This window comes from Salvelinus sp. IW2-2015, linkage group LG14 (genome assembly GCF_002910315.2).
Source record: "Salvelinus sp. IW2-2015 linkage group LG14, ASM291031v2, whole genome shotgun sequence".
Classification (NCBI taxonomy): Eukaryota; Metazoa; Chordata; class Actinopteri; order Salmoniformes; family Salmonidae; genus Salvelinus; species Salvelinus sp. IW2-2015.
The window spans coordinates 23,851,775-23,873,117 of NC_036854.1; the positions used below are offsets into that span (position 1 = coordinate 23,851,775).

General features: G+C 42.9%; 2 protein-coding genes across 3 annotated transcripts in view; both read right to left on the reverse strand.

Moving 5' to 3' along the window:
* The window catches only part of LOC111973078 (acyl-CoA:lysophosphatidylglycerol acyltransferase 1-like), an 85,720-nt gene extending 80,948 nt beyond the window's left edge, over nt 1–4,772 (reverse strand). Inside the window, exons 1-2 of one of the 2 annotated variants that reach the window (XM_024000266.2) lie at nt 4,132–4,772; nt 2,860–3,108 (exon numbers count right to left, since the gene is read on the reverse strand). In XM_024000266.2, the coding sequence (XP_023856034.1) occupies nt 2,860–3,097 (238 nt within the window). In that variant the 5' untranslated portion in view covers nt 3,098–3,108; nt 4,132–4,772. Of the gene's footprint in view, nt 1–2,859; nt 3,113–4,131 lie in introns of both variants that reach the window. The other variant, XM_024000264.2, reaches the window with a different exon arrangement.
* A 1,162-nt stretch (nt 4,773–5,934) lies between these two features.
* LOC111972727 (integrator complex subunit 7) lies at nt 5,935–21,326 on the reverse strand. The gene is made up of 20 exons (XM_023999785.2): nt 21,129–21,326; nt 20,652–20,781; nt 20,312–20,458; nt 19,821–19,958; nt 19,574–19,620; nt 19,037–19,236; nt 18,374–18,496; nt 16,620–16,737; nt 16,087–16,221; nt 15,661–15,758; nt 15,195–15,434; nt 14,668–14,805; nt 13,928–14,134; nt 13,163–13,357; nt 8,085–8,188; nt 7,901–7,969; nt 7,535–7,667; nt 7,212–7,310; nt 6,832–7,020; nt 5,935–6,543 (listed from the first exon to the last, which is right to left on the reverse strand). The coding sequence occupies exons 1-20, from the start codon at nt 21,220–21,222 to the stop codon at nt 6,232–6,234; spliced, it is 2,916 nt and encodes a 971-aa protein (XP_023855553.1). The 5' UTR covers nt 21,223–21,326; the 3' UTR covers nt 5,935–6,231.
* Nucleotides 21,327–21,343: the final 17 nt, after the last annotated feature.

The following is a 21,343-nucleotide window of genomic DNA, read 5'->3' on the forward strand; positions in this document are numbered from 1 at the left end:
AATCAGAGGAGTCTGGTGGGAGGAGCTATAAGGAGGATGGGCTCTGTGTAAAGGCTGGAGTGCAATACATGGAATTGTGTCAAACATGTGGTTTCCATATGGTTGATACGGTTCAATTTATTCCATTCCAGCCATTACAATGAGCCCGTCCTCCTATCGCTCGTCCCATCAGCCTCTGGTGGGAATAGGCTATTCAAAWTCTCTCTCATGGTTTGGAGTGGTAAAACTATACAGGTCCATATCTTATCGCCACAATGCACCAATTGACATGACTAAAATTGCTACTGCCCACACTGTTCTCCCAAACACGGTACTTTCCCCAAATTCTCATTTAACCAAGAGTAGACAATGTTATGTTGAAAGGGAGTCATGAAAAGCTATGTAGCAATGAGTCACGCAAGATAATCACAATCACAGCAGCTTCAGCTGTTATTTACTCAACTGTTCCTAAAAGTAACAGCCCTGTAAGTAACTACTGATCTAATGCGTAAAGAGGTTATTCATATGCAGAGAATGGGTGCGTTGGCAGTCCTGTCACAGGACAAGGTACTACCCCGGCAGTTCAGCAAGTTCTTATCTTGCCTGGCTCAGGGGTAACCTCACTGTCTAACTTGCTCATCAAGGTCCCATTACACATAGTGCTTTTGGAAAGTATTCAGACCCCTTCACTTTTCCACATTTTTTACAGCCTTATTCTAAAATGGATTACACTTTTTTTTATCCTTAAACTACACACAATACCCCATAATGACAAAGCGAAAACAGGTTTAGACATTTCTTGCAAATGTATTAAAAATAAACACAAATAACTTATTTACATAGGTATTCATACCTTTTGCTATGAAACTCTAAAATGAGCTCAGGTGCATCTGTTTCCATTGATCATCCTTGAGATGTTACTACAACTTGGAGTCCACCTGTGGTAAATTCAATTGATTGGACATGATTTGTCTATATMAAAACCAAAAACCAAGCCATGAGGTCGAAGAAATTGTCCGTAGAGCTGACACAGGATTGTGTCGAGGCAAAGATCTGGGGAACGGTAGCAAAAAAATGTCTGCAGCATTGAAGGTCACCAAGAACAAAGTGGCCTCCAACATTATTAAATGGAAGTTTGAAACAACCAAGACTCTTTAAATAGCAATCGGTGGAGAAGGACTTTCATCAGGGAGGTGACCAAGAACCCGATGGTCACTGACAGAGGTCCAGAGTTCCTCTGTGGAGATGGGAGAACATTCAAAAAGGACAACCATCTGTTCAGCACACCACCAATCAGGCCTTTATGTTAGAGTGGCCAGATGGAAGCAACTCAGTAAAAGGCACATAACAGCCCGCTTGGAGTTTGCCAAAAAGCACCTAAAGGACTCTGACCATGAGAAACAAGATTCTGTGGTCTGATGAAACCAAAATGTAACTCTTTGGCCTGAATGCCAAGCATCACGTCTAGAGGAAACCTGGCACCATCCCTACGGTGAAGCATGGTGGTGGCAGCATCATGCCGTGGGGATGTTTTTCAGCAGCAGGGACTAGTCAGGATTGAGGGAAACATGAACGGAGCAAAGTACTGATGAAAACCTGCTCCAGAGCACTCAGGACCTCAGACTGGGGCAAAGGTTTACCTTCCAACAGGACAACAACCCTAAGCACACAGCAAAGACAACACAGGAGTGGCTTCGGGACAAGTCTCTGAATGTCCTGGAGTGTCCCAGCCAGAGCCCAGACTTGAACCTGATCGAACATCTCTGGAGAGACCTAAAAATAGCAGAGCAGCGATGCTCCCCATCCAACCTGACAGCATGGGAGAATCTGCATTGAAGAGTGGAAGAAACTCTCCAAATACATGTGTCAAGCTTGTAGCGTCATACTCAAGAAGACTCGAGGCTGTAATCGCTGCCAAAGATGCGTTAAAAAAAAGTACTAAGTAAAGGGCCCGATATTCACATTTATTTTTAATACATTTGCTAGAATTTCTCAAATCCTGTTTTTGCTGTCAGTAATGGTATTGTGTAATTTTATGAGGGGGGAAAAAAACTAAAAGGGGATCAGGTGATATTGAAAGGGTTGTTGAAATCAATACTTTGATTCCACCACACCTGTCTGAACCAATGATAATGACAGTTTATTTCCACAGTAACCCCTGAATAAGGCTGTAACGTAACAAAATGTGGAAAAGGGGGTCTGAATACTTTCTGAATGGACTGCATGTTGCAAAAACAAGTCGGTGTTCGCTGCATTATTTATCAGCAGGCCTTGTTGATCCTCATGTTCAGCACTTTGTAATTTATAAGCATTTTCCTCTTGGCCCGGTGCAATCAAACACTGCTCAGAGGGCAATGTGGCTCCCAGACACCCAATCAGCCAGTTGAAAGTGGGAACACCTGGCACATTTTTGTGTGTGAATGAACTTAGAAATAGTGTTGCCGGCAAAACAGGACTGTATGTATCAAGTGATTACAGTCACTGTACTATACAGACTTGCCTACTATATGAGAATGTGATGACACTTGAAGCAATTGTGTATGGTCTTAAACCAAAAGGAGTCCGTCTAACATAAATCTTATATTTACAGGTAGGTATACATAACGTATACAAGGGGGATGACCTGTTCGGCACAAACTTCCTAGTTCCTACAGACAGTAGCTATTGGTCTTGCAGTTGAGGTACAAGTTATTCTGAAAGGGGATCAGGTGATATTGAAAGGGTTGTTGAAATCAATACTTTGATTCCACCACACCTGTCTGAACCAATGATAATGACAGTTTGTGTCCACAGTAACCCATGCATTCATAACCATTCCCAGTTTCAACCACAACTTTGATCCAAAGAAAAGCATTCCAGGCTTGTTGTGTAGCATCTTACCTGTATAGCCTGCAACCCAGCCCCACTGTGACACCATTGCCAACATCCATTTGAACATTATTCCTTCAATGAGCCAGAAAGTACGGCTGTCCATTACTCTGAGGGGTTGAAGAAGAATGCAGTAGAGGCAATACGAAGGGATTGCTACACAGTTATTAATGAACACAAAGATGAAACGAAGGAAGGAGTTCAGGAGTACCCAGCCCAGGTTGCGGGCACCTTCTAGAAGTAGTGCCATACTGATGCACACTGCCTGTGAAAATAGGGAGAAAAACAGTTAGCTAGCAAATATTTCTGAGTGGTACAAACTTGATAAATATAACTAACCAGAAAACATGGCTAACGTTAGCTAAGACAAGCATGCCGATATCTAACTAGCTAACGTTAGTTGGCTAGCTACAAATATTGTTCAGCCGTTCTAAATAGGATGCATGACAAYCTAACAAACGTTAACTTGGAGGCAGCCTTTCTAGAGACTAACGTTAGGCTCTGTTATCCATGTTGGAGTTTCAATGCGCTTTCTAGTTACAATAGATGCTGCCAGCTAGCTAATATCATTGAGCAGGACTCCGGGTTTAAATCATGTCTCCACATCTTGCAAGTCCAGTACAACGTGGAGGTCATGGTCATGGCATGAACAGACCCACAACAGTTGACTTCGTCCAGTAGTAGTTCCCATGCCTACTTACTTAGCTGGCTAGACATTCAGCGAATTCTTACAAATATAAAGCTATTAGCTGTGTTGGAATCTTGAACCAGGGCATTGTCAACTAACTACTAGATAATGTTAAGCCAATCAAATGATGCTCTGACAAACAGACGTACAACGTACCGATACAAGTTAGCTACCGGCTGTTAACGTTAGTTGCTAAGCTGGCTAACGTTAGCCCGGTAGCTTACTTTAGCGGTATAACGGATTTTGAAGTGGAGGACAGACGCTGTTCTTAGCTGGCTGGCTAACTAACAAGCCACCAACAACATAATTTCCATCTTCAATATCGACACAGTCAAGTTTGAGGGGACATGCTAGCTGCCATTCCCATTGATTTTGTAAGGTGTTTGTACATAGTCCGATTTTTTAAATTCCGCACCAATGTCTTATTAGCCGGCTAACTAGCCTTGTGTGGTTAGCTAATCCTGGCTATCTAGCCAATTTAGCTACTAGTTAAATACAAGGGCGATAMAATCTAAATCACTATCAGACGTTTCAGCAAATGGCTAGTTAACTAAACATCAATGTTCTTATCACTTGATCATCTTACTGTAACTCACCCAATCTTAGTAACGTTAGCTACTGTCCCCCCGTCCAAATGTCGCTGCCGGACGATAAAACAGAAAGCTGGCTTAGCATGGATGAATACCAAGTCACATGTATTAAGTTAACATGTTAGATCCTTAAACATTGATTTATGTATCAAAATTGTATATGTCCCATTCACACAACGTTAATAAACGTCCACATTCCCGTCACGGCTAGCTAGCCGCTAATACTATCCATGTAGCTAGTTAGCTACTCATTTAGCGTCGCTGGGTGCTTCTCAATCAATGGCACTCGAATAATTCCATCGATGCAACATCAGTTAGCTAGTACTTTGGCTAGCTAGACATTTCTATCTACATCTCTTGCGTCTACTTTAATCCAATTGCAACAATCCCTTGAAGGAAGAGCCATATAACACGCATTTGTTTTAGTGCAAATGCTGCAGCATTTCAGTTTGTACATCGGGTGATATTTAACAATCTGCTATCTGCTCCGCTAGTTTCACCGACCCGTTCGATTATCGCTAGCTACTTATGGAGCGGMCACCAGAGGAGAATCTCATTTATGACGACGACGCTGAGAAAACGTGGATTTGCGCAAGCTCTGACTGACAAACCACAGACAGCATCAAATGCGTTAGAGACAGAGATGATTACGGTAACCATTCGCCTGGTTGCCGTCTCTGTTCAGCTATTACAGTCCACTCCTTGCCTCTCCTGTCATTTGCCGGTGGGGTGCATTTGCAAATGACAGAAAATCTTTAATAATAGAATGTTGATATTTTATGAAATCATAGGATTTTATCCTGATTCGATAACCCTCACAGCTATCATCTAATCACAATGTTTATGCAAATTAGACTGATTTATACATTTGATTGGAAACATTTTAACATTGGGTCATGGAGAGCCTATTAAATTACACTATTCTAACTCCGGGCATCTAATTGGGCATTCTGACGCAATACATCTAATCGTATAAAAAACAGATCTGTTCTCCGCGCGCACATTGCATTCAAACTTTCCCGCCAGTTCATTGTGAACGCTGTAGCATATTTTAAATCCAGAAAGCAAGAATAGCAAGGTGCATTTGAACCTTGAGATTGCCGAAAATTCAGTCACTCTCTCTGGCAAACGTATTTATTTAATTTAACTAGGCAAGCCAGTTAAGAACATATTCTTATTTACAATTACGGCCTACAGTTGTCAATTAAATATCACCGGTGCATAGGCCTATTCGGCCCATCACTGAAACTATTGTGGAATAAAAATTAACTGTACCTAACAACTCAACATATAATTGTGTTAAGGACAGAGAAAATATCACAGGGCAGAGTGCTACATACACAGTGCACTAAGTGGGTAACAGCAAATAAATTGATCAAAAGACTGTAGTCCATACTTGTAAGATTGTGGAAATAATGCAAAGTATTCTTCCATATATCATTACCATTTGATTTGGTTTTGCAATGTAGACTGTTCACTATATGGTCACTGGTCGCCCCCTGCTGGTCTTATTTAGAACCACACCGAGTAAGGTAAGTGGAAATGGACCACTAGATTCACTGACAGTCAGGGGAACCCTATGGAGGTGCAGCCCTACAACTGGAGAATTGAATGACTAAATGTTGCATTCTTGTGCACTAACCTGCAGTAAGTAGATTTGCTGACAACTTATATTTCCAATATACAAGGCCTTTATCAAAAGCTAATAAAGGTACAGAGATATAATATAAAATGGGAATTTGTCCTAGTGTTCCTAAATATCATGACAACAATCGAGCCACACTTACACAAAGACTCACATTGCAGAGCTTCCATGAAATGTGGCCTTTAATAATTGACAGAATATTAGTAAACAGTCACCGGGAATTCTACAAGACAAGAAATTCCTGTGGGGGGTGCTAATACTTATATCGTTCCATAGCTTTGTATCCATTCCTTTGTGACCACTAACCTAAAAAAATGGATAGGTGAACACAATGATGGGTGAAAGCTCACCAAGCCATTGCTCATGCCTCTATTGCTCCAGTCCAGTCTTTTCAGATGAGCGTTGACGAAGGAAAGGAAACATACAAATAAGTTATGGGACAACACAATGGGTTAGAGGTATCATTGGAAGCGGGCGTATACACTACTCCTCTGGGGGGCCGGGGCCGTCTCGGGCCTAGCCTGCTGTGCCTGTTGCTGCTGCTGCTGGTTGTGGCGGAGCTGCTGGGCGTAAGGGTCCTCCAGGGACTTGACCGACACAGTGGTCTTGGGCCCGGTCTTCCACTCGATGCCGCTCTCGTCCACAACTGAGGCCTCCACGTTGACCGTGTGGCTGCCCAGGATGGAGAAGTTGAGCAGGAACTGGGTGCTGAAGTAGTCATTGTGCGGCTCCACCCGCTGCTCAATCTCGTTGGTGTTGCTGTCCAGTGGAATCTGATGGGAAATTAAATATGCTGGTGGTTACATACTTTGGTATTGAGTTGTATTAATCAAATACAATTAATGAAGCTGAACCAGTGAGTTGTAATTTTTTGTCTAAATTAAGCTAAAAAAAAGGTCTAAAACCATAGTAGCTAGAGACATTGTAACTTTATAGGAATAGCGTATGAGATATAAACGGTTGAGGCTGTTGATGGATAACACCAGCCCAGTAGTGTGTAAGGTAAATAACTACGGCAATAATCACTACTAGGGCAGGGGGTGGGATAGGTGAAGAGTCACCTTGTATTCGGGTCCACCAGTCTTGCTCTGGAGAGTGGAGCTGACGTTGAGGCAGACAGACTGAATTTTGCGGAACAGTCCGGGGGTGGAGCCATGCTGCACCACGCCCTCCACCTTCAGAGTCAGCTGTTGGTTGTTCTGCACTGGGATTGGCTCGGTCGGGGTCCGAGGAGATGGGGAAAGAGCAAGCTGGAAAAGCAAAAAACGTAAAATAAGTCTAAATCAATTTCAATGCAAAATACTACTTCTTAATGTTATTGCAAATCTAATACACATATTTTACAGTGTACCTAATACCAACGCATCAAATGGCTCCTAAAGCAAGAACTGAGCTAAAGTAGTGTATTCCGAATAGTATTTGTATTGCATTAGTTAGTTACCTTAATACTGGTTGACTGAAGCTTCTGGAAGAAGTACCTCTGGAAGGACAGTGGGACCTTGAGCAGAGCTATGACCGCGTCACATAGACAACCTGTATGCTACATAAACAAATAGGTTAGCATTTTGTCATCACATTCACTGACCAGCTGGAAGAAGCGTCATTACAGGTTAATTAGGGCAAGCAACTGAAAACTGTTTTGTAATGAAAAAAGAAAACAAGTGTTGTTTTTTTGGACAAGTCCAGGCAGTGGTTCTCACAGTTTGTCAATTTTCTTCATTTGGTGCCTAATGAACACAACCCTGGGTAGTTTGATGACCTCACCAGGTAAGAGACAGGAGGGTGCTTCCTGCTTAGGCCCTCCACTTCCTCCAGGACGTGGTTGAACACGGACATCATCCGCCTCTCATACTCGCTCTCTGTCTGCACTGAGCCCAGGGTCCCATAGTCCTGGAAACTGGAGGGCAGAACAGAGAGATATCCCATTTGCTTCAGTAGAATTTTCACAAAAAAAATAGTTTTGGTAGAATTCAGATTGAATCAACTAAAATGTCCAGATTATAGTAAACTCTTCAAGACAACACTTCCTGGAATACTAGGTTAGGCTTCTGGTGTGGTAAAGAAAATAATCCCCTAAACATTACACAGCAATGAGTGAATAAGGTTGTTAGTCATATTAACAAGCTTTACCTGGCTGAATGTGGGTCCAGTATCAGAGCCTCGATGACATGGGAGACCAGCAAGCAGCTCTGTTGTTGTCTGTAGCCAACAGTTAAAGACATGTGAGAGGATTGTTAATGGAAGCAGTTTTAACTAAGATTTTACTAATGATTTGATGGGCAAGGCGTGTCCGTTCTCTTATGTTTAAGGATACAGTTCCACGTTACGGAGGGTGGCAGAGTCAGCGTCAAATGAGGATTGGTACAGGTCAGCGTAGCGGGCAGCAAGACTCCGGAACTCATCCATGGACACCCTCATCTGAGTTGGAGAAAGAAAATAAAGAGATCGAGAGGTTTCTATATATCCATTGATGGAATAGATATCCGTGTTCATCCAGCCAGCCATTCATAACCCCCTTCTTCTGTACAGACTGACTCCCCGGTTTTACTGTATGGAGTAATGTTAGTGTTAATCCGAAATGACACAAGGACAAGGTTCCAGTTTAACAAAGTTTACTCTACTATATGAACACACTACAAGGTAGCCATTACACTCCAGGCTAGGATCAACAACGAACAGACTTCCAGCGCATGCGCACTCTTGACTCAGTGATAGCCCCGTAATAACAGGAGTATAGGGATACTTAAAACATGAACTTAACAATCTCCCCCTTTTCTTTAAAGACAAATAAAACATCAACAACATAATTAAAGGTCCAAGTATTATTCAGATCCCATTACAAATGGGTTGTGACAGTTTTTATTTGTATTACTCAAGCTGCCACTTTCCATTACTGAGAGCCTGTAGGAGCACAAGACTGGATGCTCCTTTTTTAGTCAGAGCTGTTCCTTTGTGGGTCGACCACAGAATCCGCTGGATTCTCTGTGCTTGAATAAGTTCCTTGATGCTGCTAATCTCAAGACGAAGTCTTTTCTCTGTGACAGACTTGGTTGACTTCACAGCATCAACTAATGAGTAGTTGTCAGTGACACAAACTACAGGTAGAATGTGCCGTTTTGTCTCACCAGTGGTAAGCTCTGAGAACAGAGTTGCAAAAAGATCGCATTGTCAATTCCATCCGCAAGAGCAAGTGTTTCTCCAGCAAGTGTGCTTCGGACGACCCTTCTGATCCTTTTTGACTTCCAACAGATAGGTGAGAATCTTCCTCCTTCACCCATTAACACGATTAGATGTCCACCTTGTGTGCCTCCATCTGTAAGGTTCCCTAGCGAAGCATCACTGAAGACAACTAGTTTCAAAGAGTCATCTTTCCAACATGCTGAAACTTTAAAGTCACTTGTTGTGATTTCAAGTTACGAACAACTTTGTTTGCCTCATGAATGGTTTGTACAGTGGTGTGGTTTTGTGTTAGATGCCAAGTTGCAAACATCAAATCAGGTCTACTCTGTCTAGCAACCCATAGAATTTGACCTATCTTCGACCTCAATTGATCAGCTTCAATTCCACATAGAGGGGAATTCCTTTGTACGGCTCTTGAAGAATCCATGTGGATGGGTTGAAGATTCTTGATATAGCTCTCCTGTTGCATCAGTATTGTTCCATCAACTGTAATAAACTCTATGCCAACATAACAAAAAATTATCAGCTCTTCACGGCCGACTGGAAAACAGCTTTGAGTTTGGAATCACAGTTGTAGCAAAGGTCTGTGAGCCACCCCAGTAAAGTCATCAACATGACAGGCAAGTACTCCAGTCACATTGCAGTCTTGATCAAGCCAATAGAAGACTGCAGGGTCCACTTGTGACATTTTTCCACCTGTATTCAGCATTGTTGCCTTGACTTTGTTGTACCAGTAGAGTGATGCATCTGCCAGTCCATACACACACTTTTTTAGTTTCCACAGTGTTCCTTCACTTTTAGCTTCGGGCGGAGTCGGATGTGAATTTCCCTTGACAGCTCTGTTCCCTGCAAAATGTCAGATTTGATGTCTATGGAATTAAGTTTCCATTTTTTCTGGCAGATCACTGACATCAGCAATCTGAGTGACTCTGAGGCGCATGTCGGTGAGTCTTTTGGATCTTTAGCAGCCAGCTCCTCAAAACCTCTAGCCACTAGATGTGCTTTAGGCACTATTCCAGTTAAGGATTCTTTAAGGGTACACACCCACCTTGTTGAGACACATTTTTGACCAATGTCTTTGACTTCCTCAAACACTCCATTTTTTCTCCAATTACTGAGTCATCTAGCTTAGCTGAGTCAAATGACACGTCCTTTGTTTCAAGTACATCATCATTTGAATGTCATTCTGTTTTTCTGATTTTCCATTGGTTCAATTCTGAGATTATCTACAAGTGACAGGTCAGCTGACCCTGTTGTACCAGAAAGTGTAGCTGGTCAGAGTACTGCAAGTTGTACCAGTTCTGTGTTTTTCCTTTGGCTTTTCCTGCTCGTCCAATGACGGTTGCTGTGTGTGAATACCACTTTCTCTGTCCATGTATTTAACAGTTTGTCCAGTTTTCAGATTGGAACAACCATGTTCTCTTAACACATGTGGCTGTTGTTGAATGTTTTCCTCATTTGAACGCTCAACAGTATTACCTGTGGCATGGTTGAAGGTCTCTGCTCCATTTCCTGTGTCGGTTTCGGTGTCCATATCATTGGATGCGACATCTGGTAGGTTTGTGTCTGTACTGTGTCCTTTTTGTCATTTTCATTAGGAGACTGATTCTCAGCAACAGCCCCTCTATCTTGTTATCATTTACTTTCCGCAATCTGAGTGATGCACCCTGACAAAGATGCTCCGTGTCTCACAAATATCACCACACCATCTTGGCCAATGACTACTCCGGTCCTTTCCACTCTTGACAGTCAACTCGTTTGTAGTACACTCTGTGTTCCAGTCTCGTACTTCTCATCGGTGGGTCGAAGCTGTTTCCCAGAGCCCTGCGAATTCTTTCTGAGCACTCTGCTTCAGTGAATGCTTTTCTCGCTGCATGTAGTGCTGAAAGGTGCTGTCCCACCCATGCACTCACACTGGTCCCTTCTAGTGCTGGTGGCTTGTCAACCAGTACTGAGGGAAGATTAGGGTCTGCCCGAACACTAGTTGATATGGGCTGTAACCATGAACATTGTGCATTGAGTTTTTTGCCATCAAAGCCCAATCTAGGGCTGTGTTCCAGTCACATCCATTGTCTTGCTTCACTTTCAGCATGATCTCTGTGAGTGTTTGATTGTGTCTCTCCAGAAGTCCATTGCTCCATGGACTGTTTGCAGCAGTTGTCTTTACTTCCATGTTGAAGTTCTCTGCCATTTTCTCATTCATTATTATTGAATTCTCCTCCATTGTCACTGTACAATTTCTGTGGCGGGCCATGCACACATATCCAGGAATGAATGAAGTGCTTGACGATTTCACTGGGTTTCTTTGTATTCACAATGCTTCCAGCACTAAAGCGTGTGAAGTGGTCGATTATGTGAAGGTACCACACACTTGGTCCTAACTCATGTAGATCTACAGCCACTGTTTCATTGTACATGGAAGCCAGTGGCAAACCAACAGCTGGTCTGGGCTTAGGTTTGCTGTATTTTTGACATGTCTCACAATTCTTAACTATCTGCTGTAGAAGGAAATACTCTCATCATCATTATTCCCTGCACTCCTGAGTAACTTCTGAAGTCTGTCAACTGTAGCATGTCCAAACTGTTTGTGAAGCTTTAACAATACTTTGTGTTTTCTTTTGTGTTCATGTTCTCTGTGACTGTCAGAATCTCCATGTGCTTCGTGTCAGTCAGAATCTCATTTTTGCATGGACTCTGTGTGATGTCTTTGTCCAAAATGTTTACACAATAGTGGCCTGAGGTAGTAAGTTCAAGAGTCACTGGTTGTTAAACATCACTGCCTTGTCATTTTTTATGTCTAATACAGCCCCTGCCTTCTTGAGTGAAGCTTTGCTTAATAGTAAGGGATATCTGTAGGGACCACCTCTGTTTCAATGTGACACTTAGTCTGACCAATTTTTGCTGGTATCTTAACTCTCTTGGTAGAATGGACAATTCTCCCGTCTCCAAATTTGAAAGCTCTGTTGCTTGGTGTGTCAATCATATTTTTGTACTTCCTTCATATTTAGTTCACTGACATAGCTATCAAGCCATTTTTCACCACACACTGTCCTGTGCATGCAGTACAATCACAGCAGATCCTAAGGATTCAACTATAAAATCTCAGTATCAGATTCATTTGAAAACAGTGTAATGTTACACTGCTCTATCTCTGTGTTTACATTTTCCTCTGTTAGTTTAACTTGTTCATTTTTATGAGGACAGTCTTTAACCCAATGGTAAGTGCTTTGACAAATACACATTCGATCTCCTTCCATGTGTCCAGTGGATTTGTGCCGGGAAATGGCGCCCTCTTCTGGTTGTCTTGAGAACGTGACTTTTTGGCGCCTTCTGTTGCTGCTCGGTGTAATATGCTGCGTCACTCACTTGCATTCCATCTGTTATTGGCGCGACAGACGTCTTCTCACCAAATATTCTTTTTAGTGCGACTTCATAGATGCAAAAGTCAGCACAGTACAAGCAGTCAAAGCCAACTGTTTCTCCCTACCATCTAGACAAGCAGTGTCTAGCAACTTGAACCCTAACACTGCATCTGGGAGAACCATGTCGTACTTGCGCATTCTATTGTACCTCTGTTCGAAATCAATGATGTAGTCCGCCATGCAACCGAAATATCTCTCGTAACACTGTCAAAGTTTGAATATGCCTCGTAGGCACGGTCTTTCTCTTCTTTAAGAAATACAGAATCCAGTGCTGTGATCAAAGTTCCCATACCGTCATCCTTGTTCAAATCCTCAACGGATATTTCCAGTGCTGTATCTCTCGCTCTTCCCTCGAGGCGATAATACCAACACAAGTGCTGCTTTTTCGCGTCCAAATTAGTAACGCGTATCCAGATTCCCAGTTCATTTTTCCAACTTTCGTACGACCTCTTCTCGTCGAAGCGAGGTGGCACGTTGTAGTTAGAAGCCATCCTCTGCTACAATGTTAATCCGAAATGACACAAGACAAGGTTCCAGTTTAACAAAGTTTACTCTACTATATGAACACACTACAAGGTAGCCATTACACTCCAGGCTAGGTCCAACCAACGAAACAGACTTCCAGCGCATGCGCACTCTTGACTCAGTGATAGCCCCGTAATAACAGGAGTATAGGGATACTTAAAACATGAACTTAACAGTTAGTACTACCATACATTTAATCAGAATTCAATAGTTTTGAATTTACATTCAGAAATAGAATTTGAACTCAGTGTCCCTTCCCATGTACCTGCATGGCGATGCGTCCGCAGCGCTGCAGCTCGTTGCCTGAGGTGAGGGCGATGGTGGTGGCAATGGCAGGGGGAGGGCTGGTCTTCAGGCTGTTGCAGGTGCAGATGAGCTGGGACAGGCCCTGGAGCGTGTCAATGCGCAGTTTCACAAAGTCACACTGGTACGACAGTGGGCTTAGGGGCGTGCTGGCAGCCTAGAGGTTGAGAGTTTACTTTCAATACTACCTAGCTCATTAACTGGATAGTTAAGCAGACTGGAAAGTACCATTGAACTCCAGTACTACCTGGCAAAAGGATTCTGACAGGTTTAACAGCGCACAAAAACAATACAGCAGGGTTGGCGTAAATTCACTATTCATTTCAGTCAATTCACAAAGTTAATTGAAATCCAATTCACGAATGGAAACATTTTCAACTCATGATATAGAATTTCAATTCACTTCCGGAATGGAGTGAATTTAAAACTTAATCGACTGCAACCCTGCTGTAATTTCATTTAACTAGGCAAGTCAGTTAAGAACAAATTATTATTTACAATTACGGCCTAGGAACAGTGGGTTAACTGCCTTGTTCAGGGGCAGAACGACAGATTTTTACCTTGCTAAATCGAATCCCCGAGCTGACAACCTTTCGGTTACTGGCCCTACGCGCTAACCACTAGGCTACCTGCCGTATTGAAACCTACAATAGGGGCAATTCAGTTGTTTAAAGTTGATTATAAATGGATCCGTTGCCTTCCTATAAGCAGGTGGCCAGTCACTGACCGTGAGGGAGGCGATGCCCTTCTGGTAGGAGCGCAGAGCCTCGGCGATGGCCGTCATGGCGGCGCTGTAGTCTCCGTCCTCCAGGCCGTTCAGACACTGCTCGGCCTGGGAGAACTCCTTCAGACTATTGAGCCAGAAGTAGAAGTGCTCGGAGGCCACGCGTGTCCGCAAGCTCTGGTACAGCTCGCTGGAGAACTCATGGCAACCCTACGAGGACAGAGGTCCAGACGAGATGTTAAGGAGGCAGGCTGGCAAACAAAACACACAGGTCAGGACAGTAGGGTGGAAATGCTTCTAGACTAATATCTAAGCTTTTTCTAAATGTTTCCAAATACTGTGTTGAGGCAAGGCATCAGTGACTAATGACTAAGGCCTGAATCCTAACTTGAGATCTGCGCGTGTTATTCGAGTTTTCACAAAAGTCTGTCATTGACATCAATGCATGATTTAGGCGAGTGCCAAGTTAAGCGTGTGCATTTAGGATTCCAACCTAAATGAGTGCAGCATGGATATTCCCTATACATATCACAGTATATGTCTATGGGGACAATCCTTCAACAGGAAGCTTATACATGTGCTTTATGCTTTCATCTTTACATGGACTTACTTCAGAGAGATGTAGACTACAAGTGCCTGCTTTATTTTATTAGGTGAATTTGACAGGGACAATGCAGGTATCAACATTTCTGCAAATGTGCCAGATTTAATAAATCTTTACTTCCCGCAGACTAGAAACTCACCATGCGCGAGGCCTGCCGGGCTATACAGTACACCGTCCAGCCGTTGGCCACGTTCTCCAGCTGCTGCTTGATCACAGTCTTCACCTCTGCCGACAGGGACGACTGGCTAGCCACAAACACCACCGTCGCCAAGGAAACCTGCGGGGAGCAGAGGGGAGGTGATAACACAAACCAGATGTCAGTATCCAGTAGGTGGGATTCATGATTGGAGAACAGCTCTAAAAAAAAATTATCACACAGAGCATTTATCAGAGACCATTATGACATATGGGAGCCAGAATCTGTTCTCACTGCTTAGCTTCCACTGTGTTTTTTTTGTTGCAAAAATAGGTACGGTCATTTAAAGACCATTAATGTAATTTTCTAAATAATTTGCCAAATGCATTTCAGGTAATTTTCTTAAGATGGTTAAATTGTGTGGTAAAAAACAAAATGCATTTAATTTCAACTTAATTAGTCCCCTTAGGGCAACGACAGTTAGTATTAGGGCAATGACAGTTAGTATTAGGGCTTTGTGTATCTCTCACCAGGAGCTCCTGCTGCTTGTCAGTGGACGAGTGGCTGGCCACCCGGTAGAGATCCACAAGATCCCCCAGCATGCCCTCTCCTAGCACAGGCAACTGAGTGGCGATGGCCGCCAGGGCGTGGCACATCAGCACGCGGGAGGGGTCGTGGGCCAAGTGCAGCTGGCACAGCAGGAACTCCACCGCTGATTGGCTGAGGTGGGGGCGACTCTTCAGCAGCTGGACCAATGACGTGAGAGCCGTCTAGGGAGTGAGAGGGAAACATACGGAGTGAGGAAAAGAGTGAGTACACAACTACAACAAACGTGTTATAACTGTTTATTACAGATTTGTAAACCTATCTATAAACTAACAGTTAATAAATTACAGCGTTCACATGGCCGTTTATACGACTACCGAGTAAGCCAAGCATCTTTTCCCCTCACTGTACGAGTAATGTATAGACATTTGGGTCCTGGGTGCTACCCACCTTGAGTGTGGCCTGAGCTCTGGGGCTGTCATCCTGACTGCAGAGCACCAGCAGAGACTCCAACCCCATCACTGTGTCCTGCTCCAGCTGCATCATGTCTGGGGAGGGAAAGCAGGACAATAAATCAGTGCAAGCATAAAACATTGTTTTTTGCAAAGAACAAAACACTGCAGTTAATGAAATGGATGAGCTGTAATTGTATTGCTGAAAAACCCAAATACTGTACAGGTAATCTGTGAAGGCCTTTGAAGACCTTTGAGTGCACCAAACCCTTTTTTAGCATGAATTAGTCCCCAACTGGAAGTTTTTCTAAGGTAAGCCCCATTTTAAAATGCCTGTGAAGTCCTGTGATGGTCAGGTAGCTAATGAAAGATGAGTGAGAGGACATCAAATACCACTAAGTGGTACCCTATACCCAGTGCCCACCTTTCTCTGGACATGAAATAGCGATGTTAGCGAGCACAGTGACTCCATGGGCAGCGACGGCCAGGTTGCTGTGGTAACAGCATTCCTGCACCAGCTTAACCAGGTCAGTGAGCCGGGGAGGGGCGGAAGCACCACCTGAGGGGTAGAAACGAGGAATGTTTTGGGAAGTTCTAAACCCAACTTGAGTACTTAACTGAATGTTCCCAACATCACAAGGCCCCAAAACAGCATGGCCCGTAATCACAAAGAGTCTCGGAGTGGGAGTGCTGATATAGGATCAGTTTTGCCTTTTAGATCATATGAATAAGATTCTATGGACAAATTGCACCTGATCCTAGATTAGCACTCATACGCCGAGACATATTTTGAACATGGGCCAAGAGCTTAAAGCGATGCATGGTTAAACTTAAGAAAAACATTGTTTTAATTGAAAGTAAATGTGTTTCTTACGATTGCCTGTACTGAAAGTCAGGCAATATTGCATTATACTGTACTTGTTCCAGGGTTGAAGTACTGTTTGCATTATATTGTACCTGTTCCAGGGTTGAAGTACTGTTTGATGGCGATGGTTCCAGAGAGGGTTGAGAGAACAGACAGCATGCCCAGCTTCAGGCTGTTGTAAGGGCTACTCAAGGCACACTCACACAGGGTCTACACACAGAGGAATAACCATTTATTTAATGCACTGCAACAAAAATAAATTAACACAGTATCATGAAAACATGGATTATCCTCAAAATACCCAATGAATGACAATTCCCTACTTGCAGTTTGATTATGGAGGAATAATTTGCAGGTACATTACCAGTCAAGTTTGGATTCTTTATTTCTACTGTTTTCTACATTGTAGAATAATAGTCATGAAATAACACATATAGAATCATGTAGTAACCAAAAAAAGTGTTAAACAAATCAAAATATATTGAATATTCTTCAAAGTATCCACCCTTTGCCTTGATGACAGCTTTGTACGCTCTTGGCATTCTCTCAACCAGCTTCATGAGGTAGCCACCTGGAATGCATTTAAATGAACAGGTGTGCCTTGTTAATAGTTCATTTGTGGTATTTATGTCCTTCTTAATGCATTTGAGCCAGTCAGTTGTGTTGTGACATGGTAGGGGTGGTATACAGAAGAGAGCCCTATTTGGTAAAAGACCAAGTCTATATTATGGCAAGAACATCTCAAATAAGCAAAAAGGAATGACAGTCCATCAATACTTTAAAACATGAAGGTCAGTCAATCCAGAAAATGTCAAGAACTTACAAAGTTTCTACAAGTGCAGTCACAAAAACCATCAAGCGCTATAATGAAACTGGCTCTCATGAGGACCGCCACAGGAAAGGAAGACGCAGAGTTACCTCTGCTGCAGAGGATAAGTTCATTAGAGTTACCAGCCTCAGAAATTGCAGCCCAAATAAATACTTCAGAGTTTAAGTAACAGACACGTCGAAACATCAACTGTTCAGAGGAGACTGCGTGAATCAGGCCTTCATTGAATTGCTGCAAAGAAACCACTACTAAAGGACACCAATAAGAAGAAGAGACTTGCTTGGGCCAAGAAACACAAGTAATGGATATTAGACTGGTGGAAATCTGTCCTTTAGTCTGAGTCCAAATGTGGGATTTTTGGTTCCAACCGCCTTGTCTTTGTGAGACGCAGAGTAAGTGAACAGAAGATCTCTGCATGTGTGGTTCCCACCGTGAAGAATGGAGGAGGTGATGTGATGGTGCTTTGCTGGTGACACTGTTGGTGATTAATTAAAAATTCAAGGCACACAACCTGCATTCTGCAGTGATACGCCATCCCATCTGGTTTGCGCTTAGTGGGATTATGACCCAACACACCTCCAGGCTGTGTAAGGGCTATTTGACCAAGAAGGAGAGTGATGGAGTGCTGCATCAGATGACCTGGCCTCCACAATCACCCAACCTTAAACCAGTTGAGATGGTTTGGGATGAGTTGGACAGCAAAGTGAAGGAAAAGCAGCCAACAAGTGCTCAGCATATGTGGGAACTCCTTCAAGACTGAAAAGCATTCCAGGTGAAGCTGGTTGAGAATGCCAAGCGTGTGCAAAACTGTCATCAAGGCAAAGGGCACCTACTTTGAAGAATCTCAAATATATTTTGATTTGTTTAACACTTTTTGGTTACTACATGATTCCATGCGTGTTATTTCATAGTTTTGATGTCTTCACTATTATTCTACAATGTAGAAAAACCCTTGAATGAGTAGGTGTGTACAAACTTTTGACTGGTACTATATGTGTGTGGGACATAAGACCCCACCTGAGTGTTTTCTCTGTTCCAGAGATGGGGGGCTTTTTTAGCCAGGAGCTTCAAGTCCTGGATAGCCAACCTCTTGACTGCTTTCCTGGGGTCCTCCTTCAGATATTGGAGAAGCAGCTGTAACTGCAGACAGTGGGGGAAAGAGACTAGCCATTAAACATTATTCAAAGCCTTCTACAGATCTCTCAGATTCTTGAGCTCAGGAGAGGAATTTAGATTTTATAGCCTGGGTGGATGCCACAGTATGCATCTGCATTAGCAATCTCCACTGTTGCTAAGCTTTGCTGTCATCTGGGCTTCAGAATTGCAGGTGATATTAACAAGTCACTTGTCACTCAAATTCTACACGTGGAGATCTGTTTGTATGATTGGTTTGGATGAAATGCAAAACAGTCTGTGCTGTGGTGTCAACTGTCATACCAAATAGGGTCCAGCTGCCCAAAATTGTCTGAGTTGTGTACCAATGGGATTCTAATGTCCATTAGTGTCCGGGGAGAGACTATGAGGATTTTCCTGACCAGCATCCCATTGACGGCACAACTAGCCAAAATCTAAAACTGACCTTAACCTTAATTTTAAAACCTCCAATTTGAAAATGTAATATCAGTTTGCACACCAGCCACGTCCCCTTAGTTATCCCCTAGTGTCTGTTACTATAGCTACCTGTTTGGGGATGTCAATGAGCGAGGAGGCGGCCAGCTGGGTGAAGGTGTGCAGGGTGACAATGACCATGGGGGTGGAGGGGTAGGAGGTGACCAGCTGCTGCAGCAGCTCTCGGCTGCTAGAGGCCAGGCTGGCATTGTGGTGCATGTGCTGCAGCATAGGGATCAGCTTCAGTTTCAGGTCCACTGGGGTGTCCAGACCTGGAGAGGAAGAAGAGCGTAGTGATAGCACGGCCCAGTGGGAGATCAACTGGGTAATGTTCAGTTGGCACGAAATGGAAGAAAAAGCTCAGAAACCCAAAGGTACTATCTGAACTTGTCCAATAACAAAATGCTTGCATTTGTTTGTTGCAAAATGTTTTTGCTACAGTGTAGACTAATGAACATGACCCTGGATGCTTTATTTAAAAAGGAATTGCATGGCCTTTTCTTCTCTACAACACCACCAATGTGCTTGTATATAACTAAACACAAATTTCACAGAATGTAATATGATTCTGCACAAGATGTTCACATGATACTAGAGACATTATGTTACCTTGAATCATTTCACTGATTTTGTTGCAAATCCCAGCTGCAAAGTCTCTGCAGATTAAAAGGGACAAAGAACAGAACATGTTCAATGAGTCAGACACTGAATACATAATTATTCCTCTTTCCTGGATGGGGCATAGAACAAAACAATTTATCAACAGTTTGCAAGGAATTAAGCCAAGTTAAAATCATGACAGTTCAGGCAGACAACAGACCACATTGAAACTTATCTCAAACAGAGACTCACTTACTTCGACTGTGCAGAGAAGCAGGCCGATGCAAAAATTGCTGCCTCTACTTCGACGTTGTCATGAGAGTCCAGACTTTGGTGAACGCTGTGATGGGCATTCTTCCTTTCCGGGATGATAGTGGCCAAACTGCCAAGCATCCTTAAAAAAAAAAAAAACAGGACAAAACACAGAGAATTAGAAATCATGTAAGTAAAGATGATTGAGTCTTCACAAAGAAAAATAAAAGCTTGGTCTTCTATGGTGTATGTATCACATTTTCTTTTGGAATCAGTGAGGTTTCTCATGCAATGACAACCTATCCTCAATTACCATATTTTTTTWAATTCACATTGTTGTAGGTATGTAATATTTCTGAATCAGTTGTCTGAAATTTGAGACTAACGATAACCACCATGCAAATCTGCAACACAGCCAGTGTGGAATGTGGATTTAACCACCATCATAATATATCATCAACCCCTAAATGGAAAGAGAAGTGCACGCTATGGCACCTGAGAGTGATGGCTCTGGCCACAGGGTCATTGCTGTGGATGACAGAGAAGACCCTCTTGACAAACTCGTCCACGTTAAGGATCTTCTCCAGGTGCTTCTCGCTCTGTTGAGTCACCTTCAACACACAGAGGCGCAGAAAGTTGTTCCTGAAAGAGGGGAGGTATGTTTATTTATTACAGTAGGAGGACAATACGGTCAAAACTCAATCTSGTTAGCTGCCTTGGAACGATTCTGAGGCAGAGGTTTATGCATTTTAATACATATCAGTAATGACAAGTGAAAAGTGCATTTATGATTTTGCATTGTAATGTCTAGTTGAAATGTCACAATTCTCTGTACCCAAGCCTGAAGATGTCTGCCAGTTTCAGAAAAGCAGAGTTGATGAGGATGGGGAAAGGGTACTTCTGGAAGAGTTTGGGGAAGAGGACCACTGCTTCACATTGTTCCCCAAGCTTCCCAGACCGCAAACCTGTAACAAATGACAGAAACTCAGTCAAACATTTAGATTTATCAGTGTACACAGATCTGGAAGGCCAACTTCAGTTCCATCCCCTGTAGTCATAAGCCTAACTGACAAACGTCTGAATGTAGTTMAAGTTTGCTCGTCACTGAGGCGAAAATCTAGCGTTCGCTACTAAGCTAGCTTTCTTGTTATTTTAATTGTAGCTAACAAATGTGCCCTTGAATGCGTGAACTTCCGGGGATACATGACACAGAACAGTTGTTTAAAATGTTAAGCTGTTAAACAAGTTTCGCATTGATAAGGATAACAAATGGCTAGCCACCTAGCTTGTTGCTAGCCGGCTAACTACACACCTTTGTCCAATTCCATGAGAGCTGAATTTGCATCCAATTCTTGTTCCCCATAACCGGCCTCTGACAAGAATGACCGTGCAGTAGAAAGCGACATTGTTTATATTTTAGACTTCAMGTGAAACAACTGTATGTTATCTTTTAAAGTATTAGTTCAGCCACCGGATATAGCTAACATGTTCCGTTCGGCTCAGAGGTATGAAGTGACGTAATACAGG